Source organism: Mastigoproctus giganteus, chromosome 8 (assembly GCF_048544385.1).
Source record: "Mastigoproctus giganteus isolate SK-2022 chromosome 8, ASM4854438v1, whole genome shotgun sequence".
In the NCBI taxonomy this organism is placed as follows: Eukaryota; Metazoa; Arthropoda; class Arachnida; order Uropygi; family Thelyphonidae; genus Mastigoproctus; species Mastigoproctus giganteus.
In genome coordinates this window covers 178,603,728-178,619,133 of record NC_143582.1, presented here as the reverse complement: position 1 = coordinate 178,619,133, position 15,406 = coordinate 178,603,728, and the positions used below count along the sequence as shown (strand labels likewise).

The 15,406-nt window shown below is 37.3% G+C and overlaps 1 protein-coding gene across 3 annotated transcripts in view; it reads left to right on the top strand.

Moving 5' to 3' along the window:
- The window catches only part of Graf (GTPase regulator associated with FAK), a 537,792-nt gene that overhangs the window by 126,235 nt on the left and 396,151 nt on the right, over window positions 1-15,406 (top strand). For all 3 annotated transcript variants that reach the window (XM_090379073.1, XM_090379075.1, XM_090379076.1), the window contains 3 exons: window positions 601-702; window positions 14,632-14,742; window positions 15,019-15,061. In XM_090379073.1, coding sequence (XP_090235199.1) covers window positions 601-702; window positions 14,632-14,742; window positions 15,019-15,061 — 256 coding nt within the window. The remainder of the gene's footprint in view (window positions 1-600; window positions 703-14,631; window positions 14,743-15,018; window positions 15,062-15,406) is intronic.

The following is a 15,406-nucleotide window of genomic DNA, read 5'->3' as shown; positions in this document are numbered from 1 at the left end:
TTGGTTGTCGTGCGGAGTATAAACAGAAAAATTAATTAATTAAATTAATTAATCCAAATTGAAAGAACATCATGAAAAGTTTTTAAAAATTTTAGCTAAAAGTATATCTAACATTTTTGGATTGCATTCATTGCAGGAAATTCAGAATTACTGTATAATTTAAGTGGATTATCATTATATGTACAAAGTCTTTTGTATTTTCATTTTATATTGTTTATTAAAATAATTTTTATTAAGTGTATATTCATGTCCAAAGCCTCTGAGGTAACAAAGATTTGAATTTTTGTGGTGCATGATATCTCAAATCTGAGGGAGAGAGAGAGAGAGAGAGTATATAAATAAATATATAGTGTATATAAAAACCTTAACTGGGCAAAAAAATATGTATAATGGGAAAAGAAGCAGTTTTGTTTTCAACTGCAACACTCACGACATTATGCCATTTATATATAAAAATTTTTTTTTTTTTTGGTGAGAGACTATTGATAGGTGGATTAATAAATTTTTTCACTATTGCATTTATTGGTACCACAATTGTTTTGGTATTTTCTGTTGTCATGAAATTATTTCAATATTCTTTTATTGTTTTCATCCTTCTAGGAAGGTAAAAAAAAATTTGAGAAAGAAACTACTAAGTATTGTCAGTCACTTGAAAGGCATCTTAATTTATCTACCAAAAAAAGTGAAAACAGTCTACAAGAGGTATGTACTAAAAAAAAAGTGTATATTTTCTGAAATTTTATTAATTATTTTTATTTCAGTATTTCATTTCAGCTATTCAGTGTTTCTAATTAACTTTTTTTTTTAATCTTTTTATGGTGATCTCAAATGCAAAAAGTTCTGAAGCCAGAGTTCTTGAATTTTTGTAGATAGTAATTGTTAACAAGTGTGACTGCTTATACAGGGATGGGGATACACTTAAATAGAAAGAGCGCAAGAATATTTGCTGATGCTGTCGAGGCAGTGTTAGGTGGGATACAAAACTGATAGCTTGGGGAAATTCACAGAGTAATAGATTAATAGTAGCTGCTGGCACAGGTGAAAGTGATTCTTATACTGCTTCTATTGGAGTGAGCAGCAGCCTGGAAAGCAAGGTGCTGGGGATTTCAAGGATTGCTGGGAGTCATCATGGAACAAGTAAATACATGGGCTGTGTCAGGATAACTAAGAGTAAGAACAGGTGCATTTATACTTGCATGTACACCAATGCTAAGAGTACACTAAATAAAATTGGAGCAGTATTGCATTAAGGCCAACTTGCTGCCGTTGGTAAAGGGATGGTGGAGTGGGAGAAGAGAGAGTGGTAATCAGAATTCTGCCCTTCATGGCCAAATGTTATTATTGGAGTCCTCCAGTGTTTGGTGTTGTGCCCATTATTGTTTTCTATATTTATCAATGATATTGATGAAGGTATATCTGGCTTAATGTCCAGTTTTACAGACAATATGAAGGTTTTCAGAATTGTTAATGACAGTACACTGCTGCAACAGGATCTATAAAAGTTTGGCAGATGGGTTATGAGATGGCAACTGAAGTTTAATATTGACAAATGTTAAATTTCAGTTGCCACCTCATAACCCATAAGTATAGGACAAAGTACTGCATATGGATAGCAGTAACTTCAGAGTAACATACAACTATGAGGTACTACCCTCAGTGCAGTGGAGAATGAAAAAGAACTGGTGGTAATTGTGCAGTCAGATATGAAGTTTTTTTAACAGTGCAGACAGGCTGCCAGAGCAGGTCATGGTTTCTTGTCAATGATATACAGGAATTTTGCTAGCAGGAATAAGGAGTTGATTATCCCTTTGTATAAGGCAGTTGTCAGGCTACACCTTGATTACTGCATACAGGTCTGGAGGCCTCATTTCAAGAAGGATGTAGAGCTGCTGGAACAAGTACAGCGAAGGGGAACAAGATTGGTGAGTGGAATTAAAGGGTTGCTCTTACCAAGAAAGGCTTAATTCTGCAAATTGAAGCATCTGGAGACTAGGCACCTATAGAGGTGATTTGATTGATTACCTCTATAGGTTCTCAATCCATTCAAATCTTTGAATGGATTGATCAAGAGAAAGAATCGCATTAGCATTGAGCAGGCTTGCTGATGCGATTCTTTCTCGTGATCAGACTACGAACCTGAGTGGGCATAAACTGAAATTGAGGAAAGACAGTTGTCTGAAAAAGATGTACAGAAAAATGCCTTTAGCCAGCAGGTAGTTGATTGTTGGAACAAACTTCCCTCTGCTATTGTGGAAGTTGTTAGTTTAAATAAATTCAAGGAAGAACTGGACAAACTATTGGAGCAAATGGGTGGCCAAAATAGGAAGTTTTTTTGTTTATTTTTTTGGCTGATGCTGTATAAGCTTTCTTTGTTGCATCACATGCCTCTATTAATGCTATCTTTAGGGGAACGAGAGTAGCCTTGTGCAGGCAAAGTTTTTACCCCTCCAGAAAATAGTGAAGTTTTTTCTGTTTTATTAACTTAAATTGGCATATTAACTTATTTTATAGAGTAGCTTTATATTCATAGTTATGATACTTAGTTTAATTTTTAAGTTTGATAGAGATTTTGTAGGTTAAGGTATGAAATCCATGTGTTTTACAAGTTTTGCAGCTCCGGCAAACTGTAAGGTTTTAGCCTCTTTATTGACTAATTGTTATATTAAATTATTTTCTATAAGTAGCTTATAGACCTAGTGAAGATCCTTGGTTTATTTTGAATTTAGACAGCAAGATTTTGAAAGTTTATTCATACTTAGTGTCCGTAGATTTACCATTCGTAACTTGCGCCATTGTTAAATGATACCAAGTTATATTCCGTACTAGATAGCATTAGCTTAGTATAGTATATAACATTATCAATTAATCAGTAAAATTTATTAATCTTGTTAACTTTCATTGTCAATTAAGTTGTACTTTTTAACTAAATACATATAACTACTTAGATTTTACAAACGTAACATTATTAATTAATACATAACTTGATACAGCAGTTATATAAGAATCGGAGATAATACTCAATACTGAAAAAATATATAAAATATATATATAGAATATAGTGTTATATCTGTGTTGGGATATATTTAGGGTTAGAATTCTGTACTGAAATTGAAATTTTATTGAAATTGAATCTAAATCGTGGCTCAGACCAGAGCAGCAAAGCAAAAGGCTCAAGCTAATGGGAGCTAATGTGACTCAAGGGAGAACTGAGGGGAGGGGCGGGGCAGTTACCCTCTGAATCACCGCCTTTTAAAATGCTCTGCTTGATTGATGTTTGTGGAACAGTCAGGTATGGAACATGATATTGCCAAGGGGAATATTTTTGTGTGTGTTCGATGTAAGGAGTGTGGGGAAATCAGGCGACAACTCAGCATTGTTATGGGTTTATATGAGAGCTTGAAGGACAGGGTGGATGCCCTCTAAGGATTTAAATTGAGGGCTCATCAAAGTCTCAGCTGCCCACATCAATGCCAGAACTTGCACTTGATCATCACGCAAAACAGCGGCAACCCCCAAGGCAGAATGCGCTGGTCCCACAGGAACTAGTAGTTGTTGGTGACTCTATTGTCAAGGAAACGGGGAAAACGGTATGTTAAAAGTATAGGTGGAACAAGACCAAGGTATGTCTGCCAGGGGCAAAGGTTGATGACATTGTAGAGTGGATATCATCTTTTAAGGGCAGTAAAGGTGATATTTTTGTACACGTTGGCAATAATGATATTAACAGAGGAGACTAGTAGAATTACTTAACAAGTACAGATCACTGTTGAAAAAAAAGCTGTGAATTAGGGTTGAATTTGAAAGTGCCTGTAATTCTTCCCAGACACCATAGGAGGGAATATATGATGAGAGCTTTGTTGATCAATTTGGCCCTGGAAAGATTGTGCAATGCTCAAGGGGTAGAATTTTTTTTTCAGCCTGGTCTGTACTTGTTAACAGGAGAGACTGCTTCTACAGGGATGGGATATACTTAAATAGAAATGGTGTAAGAATATTTGCTGATGCTATCGAGGAAGTGTTAGGCAGGTCGGAATACTGCTACCTTCGGGGGATACAAGGGTTAATAGATTAACAGTAGCCACGGGCAGAGGTGAAGCGATTCTTGCACTGCTTCTATTGGAATGAGCAGCAAAACCCTGAAATACCCTGCATCCTGTTTTCCAGCTCTGCTGGAAAACAGGATGCAGGGTATTTCAGAGAATGCTGGGAGTCATTGTGGTACAAGTAAAAAACACATGGGTTGTGTTAGGGTAGGTAAGAATAGGAACAGGTGCTTGTATACCTGCATATACACCAATGCCAGGAGTTTGGTAAATAAATTTGATAAATTTGAGGTGTTGCTCAAAACGTCAAAGGCAGATATTGTTGGGATATCAGAGACGTGGTGTCACACAGATATAAGGAATGCAGAACTGAAATTTGGGAAGTACAATGTGTACAGGAAGGATAGACAGCATAGGAAGGAAGGAAGGAGAGGTTATGCTATTAGTTAAGAAACATAAAATCCAAGGAAGTGCAGCAAGTCGACTTCGCTGGACAGTGCAGTGTCGGGTCAGTTTGGTGTGATATAGGCATTGGGAGATCAAAACATGAGAGTAGGAGTGTGTTATAGGCCTAATGACTCTGATGAGTATAATAAGAAACTGTACAGGGAAATAGAGTGGGCCAGTAAATCAGTGAGTCTTATAATGGGGGATTCTAATTTCCCAGATATTGACTGGAATTTGTGAGTTTGGCCACTCACGCACTAGCAAGGCTTTTGTGGATTTATTGGATAATTGTTTTCTACATCAGCATGTTCGTGAGAGGCAACTTGAGGGAGTAATACTCCTGATCTGATTATCAGTAGTGATTCTTCATGCATCAAGAATCTGCAGATAAAGGAACCACTAGGTGGCAGTGATCACAGTGTGCTGAAGTGGGATTTACTCAAAGAGGTAACTACCATTAGGGGTAAAGGGAAGGGTTATTGCTTTCGCAAAGGCGACTACGATGGACTGAGACAGTATTTAAATTCTATACAGTGGGACCAACTGATGATGTTAGCAACAGCAAGTTCAAAATGGGAAGCATTCAAAGAAGTTATCTTGGAAGCTACTAGGCGTTACATACCAACTAAGAAATATTGTTCAAGGTTTAGGCCTAAATGGATGTCAGATGAACTAATGAGACGTATGGCAGAGAAGAAAAATGCATGGGATACATATAAATTAATGGGTGACATGGAAGCCTATGATAGATATCAGAGATAACCAAGTCACAAAGGAGATTAGGCAGGTAAAGGCAGATTATGAGAAATCTTTGGCAAAGGATGCAAAGAAAAACAACAAAGAGTTCTTTACCTATGTAAACTCTAGAAGGAAAGGGATAAATCAGATTGGTCCACTGGATATTGATGGTTCAACTTTTGATGATCCTATTCAGGTGGCTAAGAAACTAAATGAGTGTTTTGCATCTACATTCACACATGGAGGGGAATGCCAGAGGTGAATTAAACTCTGGCAGTGAGCTTGATGATTTTGTAATAACTGAGAGGAAAGTGGAGGAGAAATTTTTGAAGATAAACATAAAAAAAGCACCCAGGGTAGATGGGATCTATCCAGTTATATTTAAGGAGGCAGCAAGGGATGTAAGCAAACCCTTAGCAATAATTGAGAGCTTCCTTGGACTCTGGGGAGGTTCTTATGGACCGGAGATGTGCAAATGCAACCCCAATTCACAAAGGAGGATCAAAGGGCGAAACAAGCAATTATAGACCTGTTAGTTTAAATTCTCTTCCATGAAAATTAATGGAGGCACTGGTTAAAGAAGTACTGCATCTAGATAAGACTTCAGTGATAGCTCGGACAGAGCATGGTTTTGTTAAGGGAAAGTCTTGCCCGACCAATTTGATTTGATTCTATGATGAGGTCACAAGGGAACTGGATGTATGGAATAACTTTGACATCATATATGTGGATCCTAGAAAGATCCAAATAATGTTATTAGTGGAGTCACTCAGGGTTGAGTGTTGGGTCCATCGTTGTTTTCTGTATTCATAAATGATATTAATGATGGTATATCAAGCTTAATGTCCAAGTTTGCAGACAATATAAGGTTGGCAGGGTTTTAAGGACAGTAATGACAGTACACTGCAGGAACAGGATCTAGAAAAGTTGAGCAGATGGGGTTGAGAGGTGGCAAATGAAGTTTAACATTGACAAATGGAAAGTAATACATATGGGAAGCAGTAACTAACCTCAGAGTAACGTATCAACTCTGCGGTACTACATTGACAGTGGTAGATAATGAAAAGGACCTGGAGGTATTTTGCAGGCAGATATGAAGATTTCTGAACAGTGCAGACGGTCTGCAAGAGTAGCTCATGCTGTCTTGTCAATGATATACATGAATTTTTCTAGCAGGGATAAGGAGGTGATTATGCCCTTGTATAAGGCAATGGGGAGACTACGCCTTGGGTACTGTATGCAGGTCTGGGGGCCTCATTTTAAGAAGGATGTAGGGCTGTTGGAATGAGTACAGAGAAGAACAACAAGATTAGTGAACGGAACAAAGGTTTGCTCTTGCGAAGAGAGGCTTAAGTTTTGCAGTTTACAGTGTCTGGAGACTAGGCACCTGTGAGATGATCTGATTGAGGTGTATAAAGCCTTGAATGGTTTGAGCATGCTCAAAGCTGATGGGACTCTTCCTCTTGCTCAGAATAATCACCTGAGAAAGCATAAATTCAAATTGACGAAGACAGTTGTAGGATAGATGTGTGGAAGTTTGCCTTTAGCCAGCCGGTAGTTGGTTGGTGGAACAGACTTCCATCTTTTGTTGTGTAAGTTGATAGCCTAGATAAATTTAAGGCTGAGCTGGACAAGTATTTGGAGCGAACGGATGGGTGAAATGCGAGTTTTTTTTTTTTTTTTTGGATGATGCTGCGTAAGCTTGCTTTCTTGCATGATATGCCTATGCTAATGCATAAGGTATAACCTAATTTTCAGGATAAATGTGAAGAAAAGTTGTTCAAAAGGATAGAGTAAAAGAGATATGTGAGGAAGAGAAAAACCCCTGTGAGTATGAAGTGCAGAATAATCATTAATTTTTAGGAAGAAAAGAGGTAGTTCAAGAACTGAACCTTCGGAATCACCAGCATTTGCTGAGACATCAGAAGATAGATAGCCTTCTACCCTCACTTGGAATGAGTTGTTGGAGAGGAAACAATTGTAAAAAGTAAAAGCAAACTGTAAGATAGGGCCTTGTTTAGAAAACATTTTGTGCTAAACACTCAATCTGAAATGTCAAGAGCAGCTGCCTGAGTTTCACACTGTACTTCTTTGAATCTGTTCAAAAATTAGTAACATAGCCCATTATTTGCCACTGTATTAAAACAGAGTCTGTGTGGATATCATCATTCATTATATTGAAGGTTTTGAGATAGTGTGTGGGTTGATGGATTTCTCCATTACTTTGGAAAGAAGTAAGTGCAGTGGAATGAAAATTGAAAGTGACTAATTTGTTGCGTTTCTTTCTTTCTTTCTTTCTTTCTTTCTTTCTTTCCTTTTTTTTTTTTTTCAAAGGAATTTATTTCATTGATTTTTTTTTTGAATTCATTGATTTCCCCCCCCCCCATACAGATGGAAAAACAACAATAAACTAAGAGAGCAGAAAAAGACAAAACAAAAGGGGAGTACCCCATGAAGCACAGGGTTCTAGAATGCGAATGTAAATGCCTTCAAGACCCTGGAGACATTTTGAGATCAAAGTTGTTCATGATTCTACTTATGTTCTTCAATTGGAAGATCACAGAGGTAGTGTTTGGATTATATTCCGTGTCACAGGAAAAAAATTACCATTATCATAGAGTTACAGGAAAAGTTATATGCTACTAATTCAGCTCTAACTTTAGATGAGGTTGCAATAGAACCATCAAATTGTAACTGAAGAATGGAATTTGAAGCCAAAATCATTGTGCAGATTAGTATTAGCATTAGTAGAGGCATATGATGCAAGAAAGCAAGCTTATATAGCATCAGCCAAAAAAAAAAAAAAAAAAAAAAAAACCAAAAAAACCACACACTTTCCATTTCACCCATCCATTCACTCCAAACGTTTGTCGACTTCTTTGAATTTATTTAAGCTGTCAACTTCCACAACAACAGATGTAAGTTTGTTCCAGAAATCAACTACTTGCTGGTTAAAGGCAAATTTCTGCACATTTATTCGACGACTATATTTCCTCAATTTCAGTTTGTTTATGCCCCCTTAGGTTCATAATCTGAGCAAGAGGAAGAATCCCATTAGCATTGAGCCTTCTCAATCCATTCAAGCCCTTATACACCTGAATCAGATCATCTTGCAGTGCCTAGTCTCCAGATGCTGCAATTCGCAGAACTAAAGCCATTCTTTGTAAGAGCACCGTTTGTTCCCCTCACCGAGCTTGATGCCCTTTTCTGTATTCGTTCTAGCAACCCTACATCATTTCCTGAAATGAGGCATGCACACCTTCATGCAGTACTCAAGGTGTGGTCTGACCATTGCCTTATACAAGGGGATAATTACCTTCTCATCCCTGGTAGCAAAATTCTTGTATATCGTTGACAAGATCCCACTACCCTGAGTGTAGTGGCTACACTCCGGCCACTACCCTGAGTGTAGTGACTCTGGGTTACTACTACTCACATGCAGTACTGTACTTTGCATTCGTCAGTGTTAAATTTCAGTTCTCACTTCTCAGCCCATATGCCCAACTTTTCCAGATCCTGTTGTAGCAGCATACTGTCATTACTGTTATTAACAGCTCTGCCAACCTTTGTATCTGCAAACTTTGACATTAAGCTCGATATGCCTTTATCAATATCATTGATAAATATACAAAACAACAGTGGGCCCAACACTGAACACTGGGGGACATCACTAATAATATTAGTCCACGAAGAGTAGTGTCTATTGATTTCCAATCTGTCTTCTGCCAATCAATCATCCTTTTATCCATTGTATCAACTTGCCTCTAATACTGATCCAATTTGTACAGTAGTCTGCTATGTGCAACGGTATGAAAAGCTTTCCTGAAATCCAAATATATGATATCAAAATTATTTTTTGCATACAGTTCCTTTGTGACCACGTCATAGTATCCAATCAAATTGGTTAGACAAGGCTTCCCCTTAACCACCCCTTGGTGTGTCTGAATTATTACTGCAGTATTGTCTAGTTGATCCTTCAATGCTTCTTTAACCAGTGACTCCATATTTTGCCTGGAACAGAAGTCAAACTAACATGTCTGTAATTACTCGTTTCACCCTTTGTGAATTGGCGATACATTTGTACATCTCCAGTCCATGGGAAATTCCCCTGAGTCCAAGGATTCTCTCGGAATTAAGTCTAAGAGTTTGCTTACTTCCTTTGCTGCCTCCTTTAATACAACTGGATAGATCTCATTTACCCCAGGTGCCTTTCTTATGCTTAATTTCAACAATTTCTCCTCCACTTTGCTCTCAACTATTACAAAATCCTTTAGCTCTCCAGTACAGTTTGATAAACTTCTGGCATTCTCCTCCCTTAATAACATCCTCATGTTTGAATGTAGATGCAAAATTCATATTTAGTTTGTCTATCTGAGAATGATCTGTAGTCAACCCATTGATTCATCCCCTTCCTTTTAAAGTTTATATAAGAAGTCTTTGCTGTTTTTATTTGCATCCTTTTCCAAAGATTTCTCATAATCTGCCTTTGCTTACCTAACCTCCTTCGTGACTTGATTACAGACTAGCTTATATCTGCCACAGGCTTCTGTGTCTCCTGATAATTTATATGCATCCCATGCATTTTTCTTCTTTGCCACAAGTCTCATTAGTTCATTGAATCATATATTTGGATATTTCTTCTGAGGAGATGAAGTGGTAAGTATATAAACTTCCATCTCATTGTATAAATTACTCTAGGGTCTGCACGGGTAGCACAATGGTATTGTCACTGTCCTCCCCACACTGGGTGGAAAAGGCCCGGGTTTGAATCTCTGGAATGACGCGAGGAACTTTAGTGGGCATGTTTCACTCCGTGGCTGATTTAGTCGGTCTCAGGCGTAGATTGCAAGGTTTTCTCCCCCAGAAAATGGGATTTTTTTTCGTTAAGCAAATTGTCAGGAACACACAATTTACAGACAGAATAAATATGGGTAGATGTAATCATTTACGGGGACCCTAATATCATAATTTGTATTAATTATTTTGTTGAAAATTAAGTGTCTCCTTTATGCTATATTACTGCAAAAACCATTCATTCCTAATGCTTAAAATATTATTATTCAAGGTCAAGGGAACTTTAAGAGGTTTAAATTCTTAAGTCTTTGGAATAATTTATTTCTGTCAACCTCATTTATCTTTGTTAAGATGCTCCAAAATACTAAATAATTTTAGATGCATCACTTTAGCATTAGCATTAGTAGAGGCATATGATGCAAGAAAGCAAGCTTATGTAGCATCAGCCAGAAAAAAAAAAAAAAAAAAATCCACTTCACCCTCTGTTCTTTCAAAATACCTGTCCAGCTGAGCCCTAAATTTATTTAGCGTATCAACTACCACAACAAGGGATGGAAGTCTGTTCCACCAACCAACTACTCGCTGGCTAAAGGCAAATTTCCGGACATCTATCCTACATCTGTCTTTCCTCAATTTGAATGTGGTCTCTCAGGAGATTATTTTTAGCAAGAGGCAGTATCCCGTCAGCAATGAGCATGCTCAAATCATTCAAGGCTTTATACACCTCTATCAGATCACCTCGCCGGTGCCTAGTTTCCAGACACTGTAATTTGCAAAACTTAAGCCTTTCTTCGTAAGAGCAACCCTTTGTTCCATTCACTAACCTTGTTGCCCTTCTCTGTACTCGTTCCAGCAGCTCTACATACTTCTTGAAATGAAGCCTCCAGACCTGTATACAGTACTCTAGGTGTGGCCTCCATTGCTTATACAAGGGAATAATCACCTCCTTATCCCTGCTAGAAAAATTCCTATATATCATTGACAAGACACCATGAGCTACTCTTGCAGCTCGTCTGCACTGCTCAGAGAACTTCATATCTGCCTGCACAATTACCCCCAGGTCCTTTTCATTCTCCACCACTGTCAGTGTAGTACCGCAGAGTTGATACGTTGCTCTGGGGTTACTCTTTCCCATATGTAGTACTTTACATTTGTCAATGTTAAACTTCATTTGCCACCTCTCAGCCCATCTGTTCAACCTTTCCAGATCCTGTTGCAGCAGCATAGCATCAGTGGTGTCTCCTTAACAACCCTGCCAACCTTTGTATCATCTGCAAACGTGGACATTAAACTTGATATTCCATCATCAATATCATTCATAAACACCGAAAACAACAACGGACCCAACACTGAACCCTGAGGGACTCCACTGATAACATTAGTTCATGATGAGCAGTGTCCAATGACTACTATTCTCTGTCTTCTCCCCCTCAACCATCCCTTTATCCATAGCAGCAATTTGCCCCCAATGCCACACTGCTCCAATTTGTGCAGCAGTCTTCCATGTGCAACAGTATCAAAAGCCTTTCTAAGATCCAAGTTATTCCCTGCATCCAGTTCTTTTGTGACTGCGTCATAGTATCCAATTAAATTGGTCAGGCAAGACTTCCCCTTAATAAAATCGTGCTGTGTCTGAGCTATAACTGAAGTCTTGTCTAGACGAACATGCAGTGCTTCTTTAACCAGTGCCTCCGTTAATTTTCCTGGAACCGAAGTTAAACTCACAGGTCTATAATTACTAGTGTCAATCTTTGATCCTCCTTTGTGAATTGGGGTGACATTTGCACATCTCCAGTCTATGGGTACCTCCCCTGAGTCCAAGGAAGCTCTCATAATCATGGCTACGGGTTTGCTTACTTCCTTTGCTGCCTCTTTTAATATAACTGGGTAGATCCCATCCACCCCAGGTGCCTTTCTTGTGTTTATCTTCAACAATTTCTCCTCCACTTTACTCTCAGTTATTACAAGATTCTCTAGCTTACTGCTAGAGGTGAATACACCTCTGGCATTCCCCTTCCTCATGTGTGAATGTCGATGCAAAATATTCATTTAGTTTATTAGCTACCTGAGCAGGATCATCAACATTTGAACCATCGATATCAAGTTGACCAATCCGATTCATCCCCTTCCTTCTAGAGTTTACATAAGTAAAGAACAAAGAACTCTTTGCTTTTTTCTTTGCATCTCTTGCCAAAGATTTCTTGTAATCTGCCTTCGCCTGCCTAATCTCCTTTGTAACTTGGTTACAAATCAACGTATTTATCATAGGCTTCTGTGTCACATGTTAATTTATATGTATCCCAAGTATTTTTCTTCTCTGCCATATGTCTCATTAGTTCATCTGACATCCATTTAGGCCTAAACCTTGAACAATATTTCTTGGTATGTAATGTCTAGTAGCATTCCAAGATAAGTTCTTTGAATGCTTCCCATTTTGAATTTGCTGTTGGTAGCATCATCAGTTGGTCCTACTATGTAGAAGTTAAATACTGTCTCAGACCATCCTAGTCGTCTTTATGAAAGCAATAAACCTTCCCTTTACCCCTGATGGTAGTTACCTCTTTGAGTAAATCCCACTTCAGCACACTGCGATCACTGCCAACTAGTGGTTCCTCTCTCTGAAGATTCTTAATGCATGAAGAATCATTACTGATAACCACATCAAGAGTATTACTCCCTCTAGTTGCCTCCCGAACATGCTGATGTAGAAAACAATCATCCAATAAATCCACAAAAGCCTTACTAGTGTGTGAGTGACCATCCCATAAATTCCAGTCAATATCTGGGAAATTAAAATCCCCCATTGACTCTCTGATATACTGGCCCACTCTATTTCCGTGTACAGTTTCTTATTATACTCATCAGAGTCATTAGGCCTATAGCACACTCCTACTCTCAATTTTGATCTGCCAATGCTTATGTCACACCAAACTGACTCGACACTGCACTGTCTTGCGATGTTGACTGGCTTCACTTCCTTGGATTTTATGTGTTTCTTAACTAAGAGCATAACTCCTCCTCCCTTCCTGTCTTTCCTTTCTGTACAGATTGTACTCCTCAAATTCCAGTTCTGCATTCTTTATATCTCTGTGACACCACTTCTCTGATATCCCAACAATATCTGCCTTTGATGCTTTGAGCAATGCCTTAAATTCATCAAATTTATTTACCAAACTCGTAGCATTGGTTTACAAGCAAGTATACATGCACCTGTTCTTTTTCTTAGCTACCCTAACACAACCCATGTGTTTATTTGTCACGCAATGACTCCCAGCATTCTCTGAAATATCCTGCATTTTGTTTTCCAGGCTTCTGCTCATTCCAATAGAAGCAGTGCAAGAATCACTTTCAACTCTGCCAGTGGCTACTGTTAATCTGTTAGTCCTTGTATCCCCCCCCCCCCCAAGCTAGCAGTTTTCCGGCCCACCTAATACTGCCTCGATAGCATCAGTAAATATTCTTGCACCCTTTCTATTTAAGTGTATCCCATCCCTGTAGAAGCAGTCTCTTCTGTTAACAAGTACACAGTAGGCTGAAAAAAATTATACCCCCTTGAGCCTTGCACAATCTTTTCAGGGCCGAATTGATTGACAAATCTCTCATCATATACTCCCTCCTATCAGTCCCATTAGCTTTAGCCTTTTGCTTTGCTGGTCTGGTCAGAGTCATGATTTCGATTTAATTTCAGTAAAATTTCAGTTTCAGTACAAAATTATAACTGTAAACTTGTATCCCAACACAGTTATAACACTATACATATTTTTCAGTATCAAATATTATCTACGAGTTCCGCTTTTATAACTTCCATATCACGTTATGTATTAATTAATTATGTTAAATTTGTAATCTAAGCCGTTATATGTATTTAGTTAAAAGTACAATTTAATCGACAACGAAGTTTAACAAAATTAATAGATTTTGCTGATTAATGGACACTACACTACACTAGTCTAGTCTAGTTCGGGATATAACAATGGCGCAAGTTATGAACGGTGAATCTACAGACACTTAAGTATTAATTAACTTCCAAATCTCGCTGTCCTCAATTCAGAATAAACTGATGATCCCGACTAGGTCTATAAGCTACTTATAGAAAATAATTTGATCTATCAATTGGACAATAAAGTGGCTAAATATGGCTAAAAAACGTCTCGTTCAGCAGAGTGCAACTCGTAACACGTCGATATGATACCCTTACCGATACTTTTATGCAATTACAAGGCTGAGTAAGGAATAAATACACCAGATTAATCAGAAAGACACAAAATAATGCTATACTACTAAATTTAAATCAAAAGTTTTAGAAAAACAATAATTTCAAGTCAATAAATAAGAAAATCCGCTTTGCGGCTTTGAACAGGTCTGGCTCCCACTAGCCTCATCAGCAGACTAGGTGCAGGTGCACTTAATCTTGGGTGCACCTGTACCAAGCAACCTGGATACTAAATAATGCTGTGGTAAGTACTCCCCCCCCCCCACCAAGCCGTTTTGCTGTAATTACAGCAAAAATATATATGTAACGTATTAAAGGTCAGTGTTTTAAACATTTAACATTTTTATTTAATTATGACTAAAATTGCTAATTGGTTGAAAATTTAAAAATATGTAGGCAGATGCCAGTCTGGAGTTTGAAAGAAGACATTTCTATCAGGCCTCTTTAGATTATGTTTGTCTTATTCAGGAAGTTCAAGAAAGAAAAAAATTTGAATTTGTGGAAACAGTAAGTGTTTTATTCAGCACTTGTAATTTTGTAGTTACAAGATAGTTAAAATTGCACTGGATAAATGTAATAGTACTGTAAACTTTGCAGAAATTGAAATAAATAAATAAATCTTGCATAAAGAATTTTTGTATAAATCTGTACATAATTAGTTGCATTACTTGCTGTATTTCAATTTCATTAAAATCAGTTTATTATTAATACTCTAAAAATATAAAATAAAAGTCTGGTATTTATATAGTTAAATGTTAATTATTATTTTGTTTTAATTTTTAGCTTCTGAGTTTTATGTATGGCTGGTTAACATTCTATCATGAAGGTAAGGTAATTTGTATTATTTTACTAATTATTATTTTGTTTTCCTTTTGGTATCAATATTTTGTGGGAACTTCGTAACTTTTGTTGGGTAGCTTAAATTTAATTTCACTAGAGGTTAGAAGTTCTATTCTTTGTTAATTTAAATTCCATAGTATATTTTTAAGTTTAAATTTGTAAAGTATTTGAAAACTGCAGCTTAATATTCAGATAGCCTTGGTTATTGATATTTTGGCTGCAATTTTGTGAACAGTTTAATTTCTGGAATATTTTGTTAACATAAATTCCGTAATATTTTGGAAATTTAAATTTCATAATCTTTGTAAATTTTAAATTTTACTTAAATTAT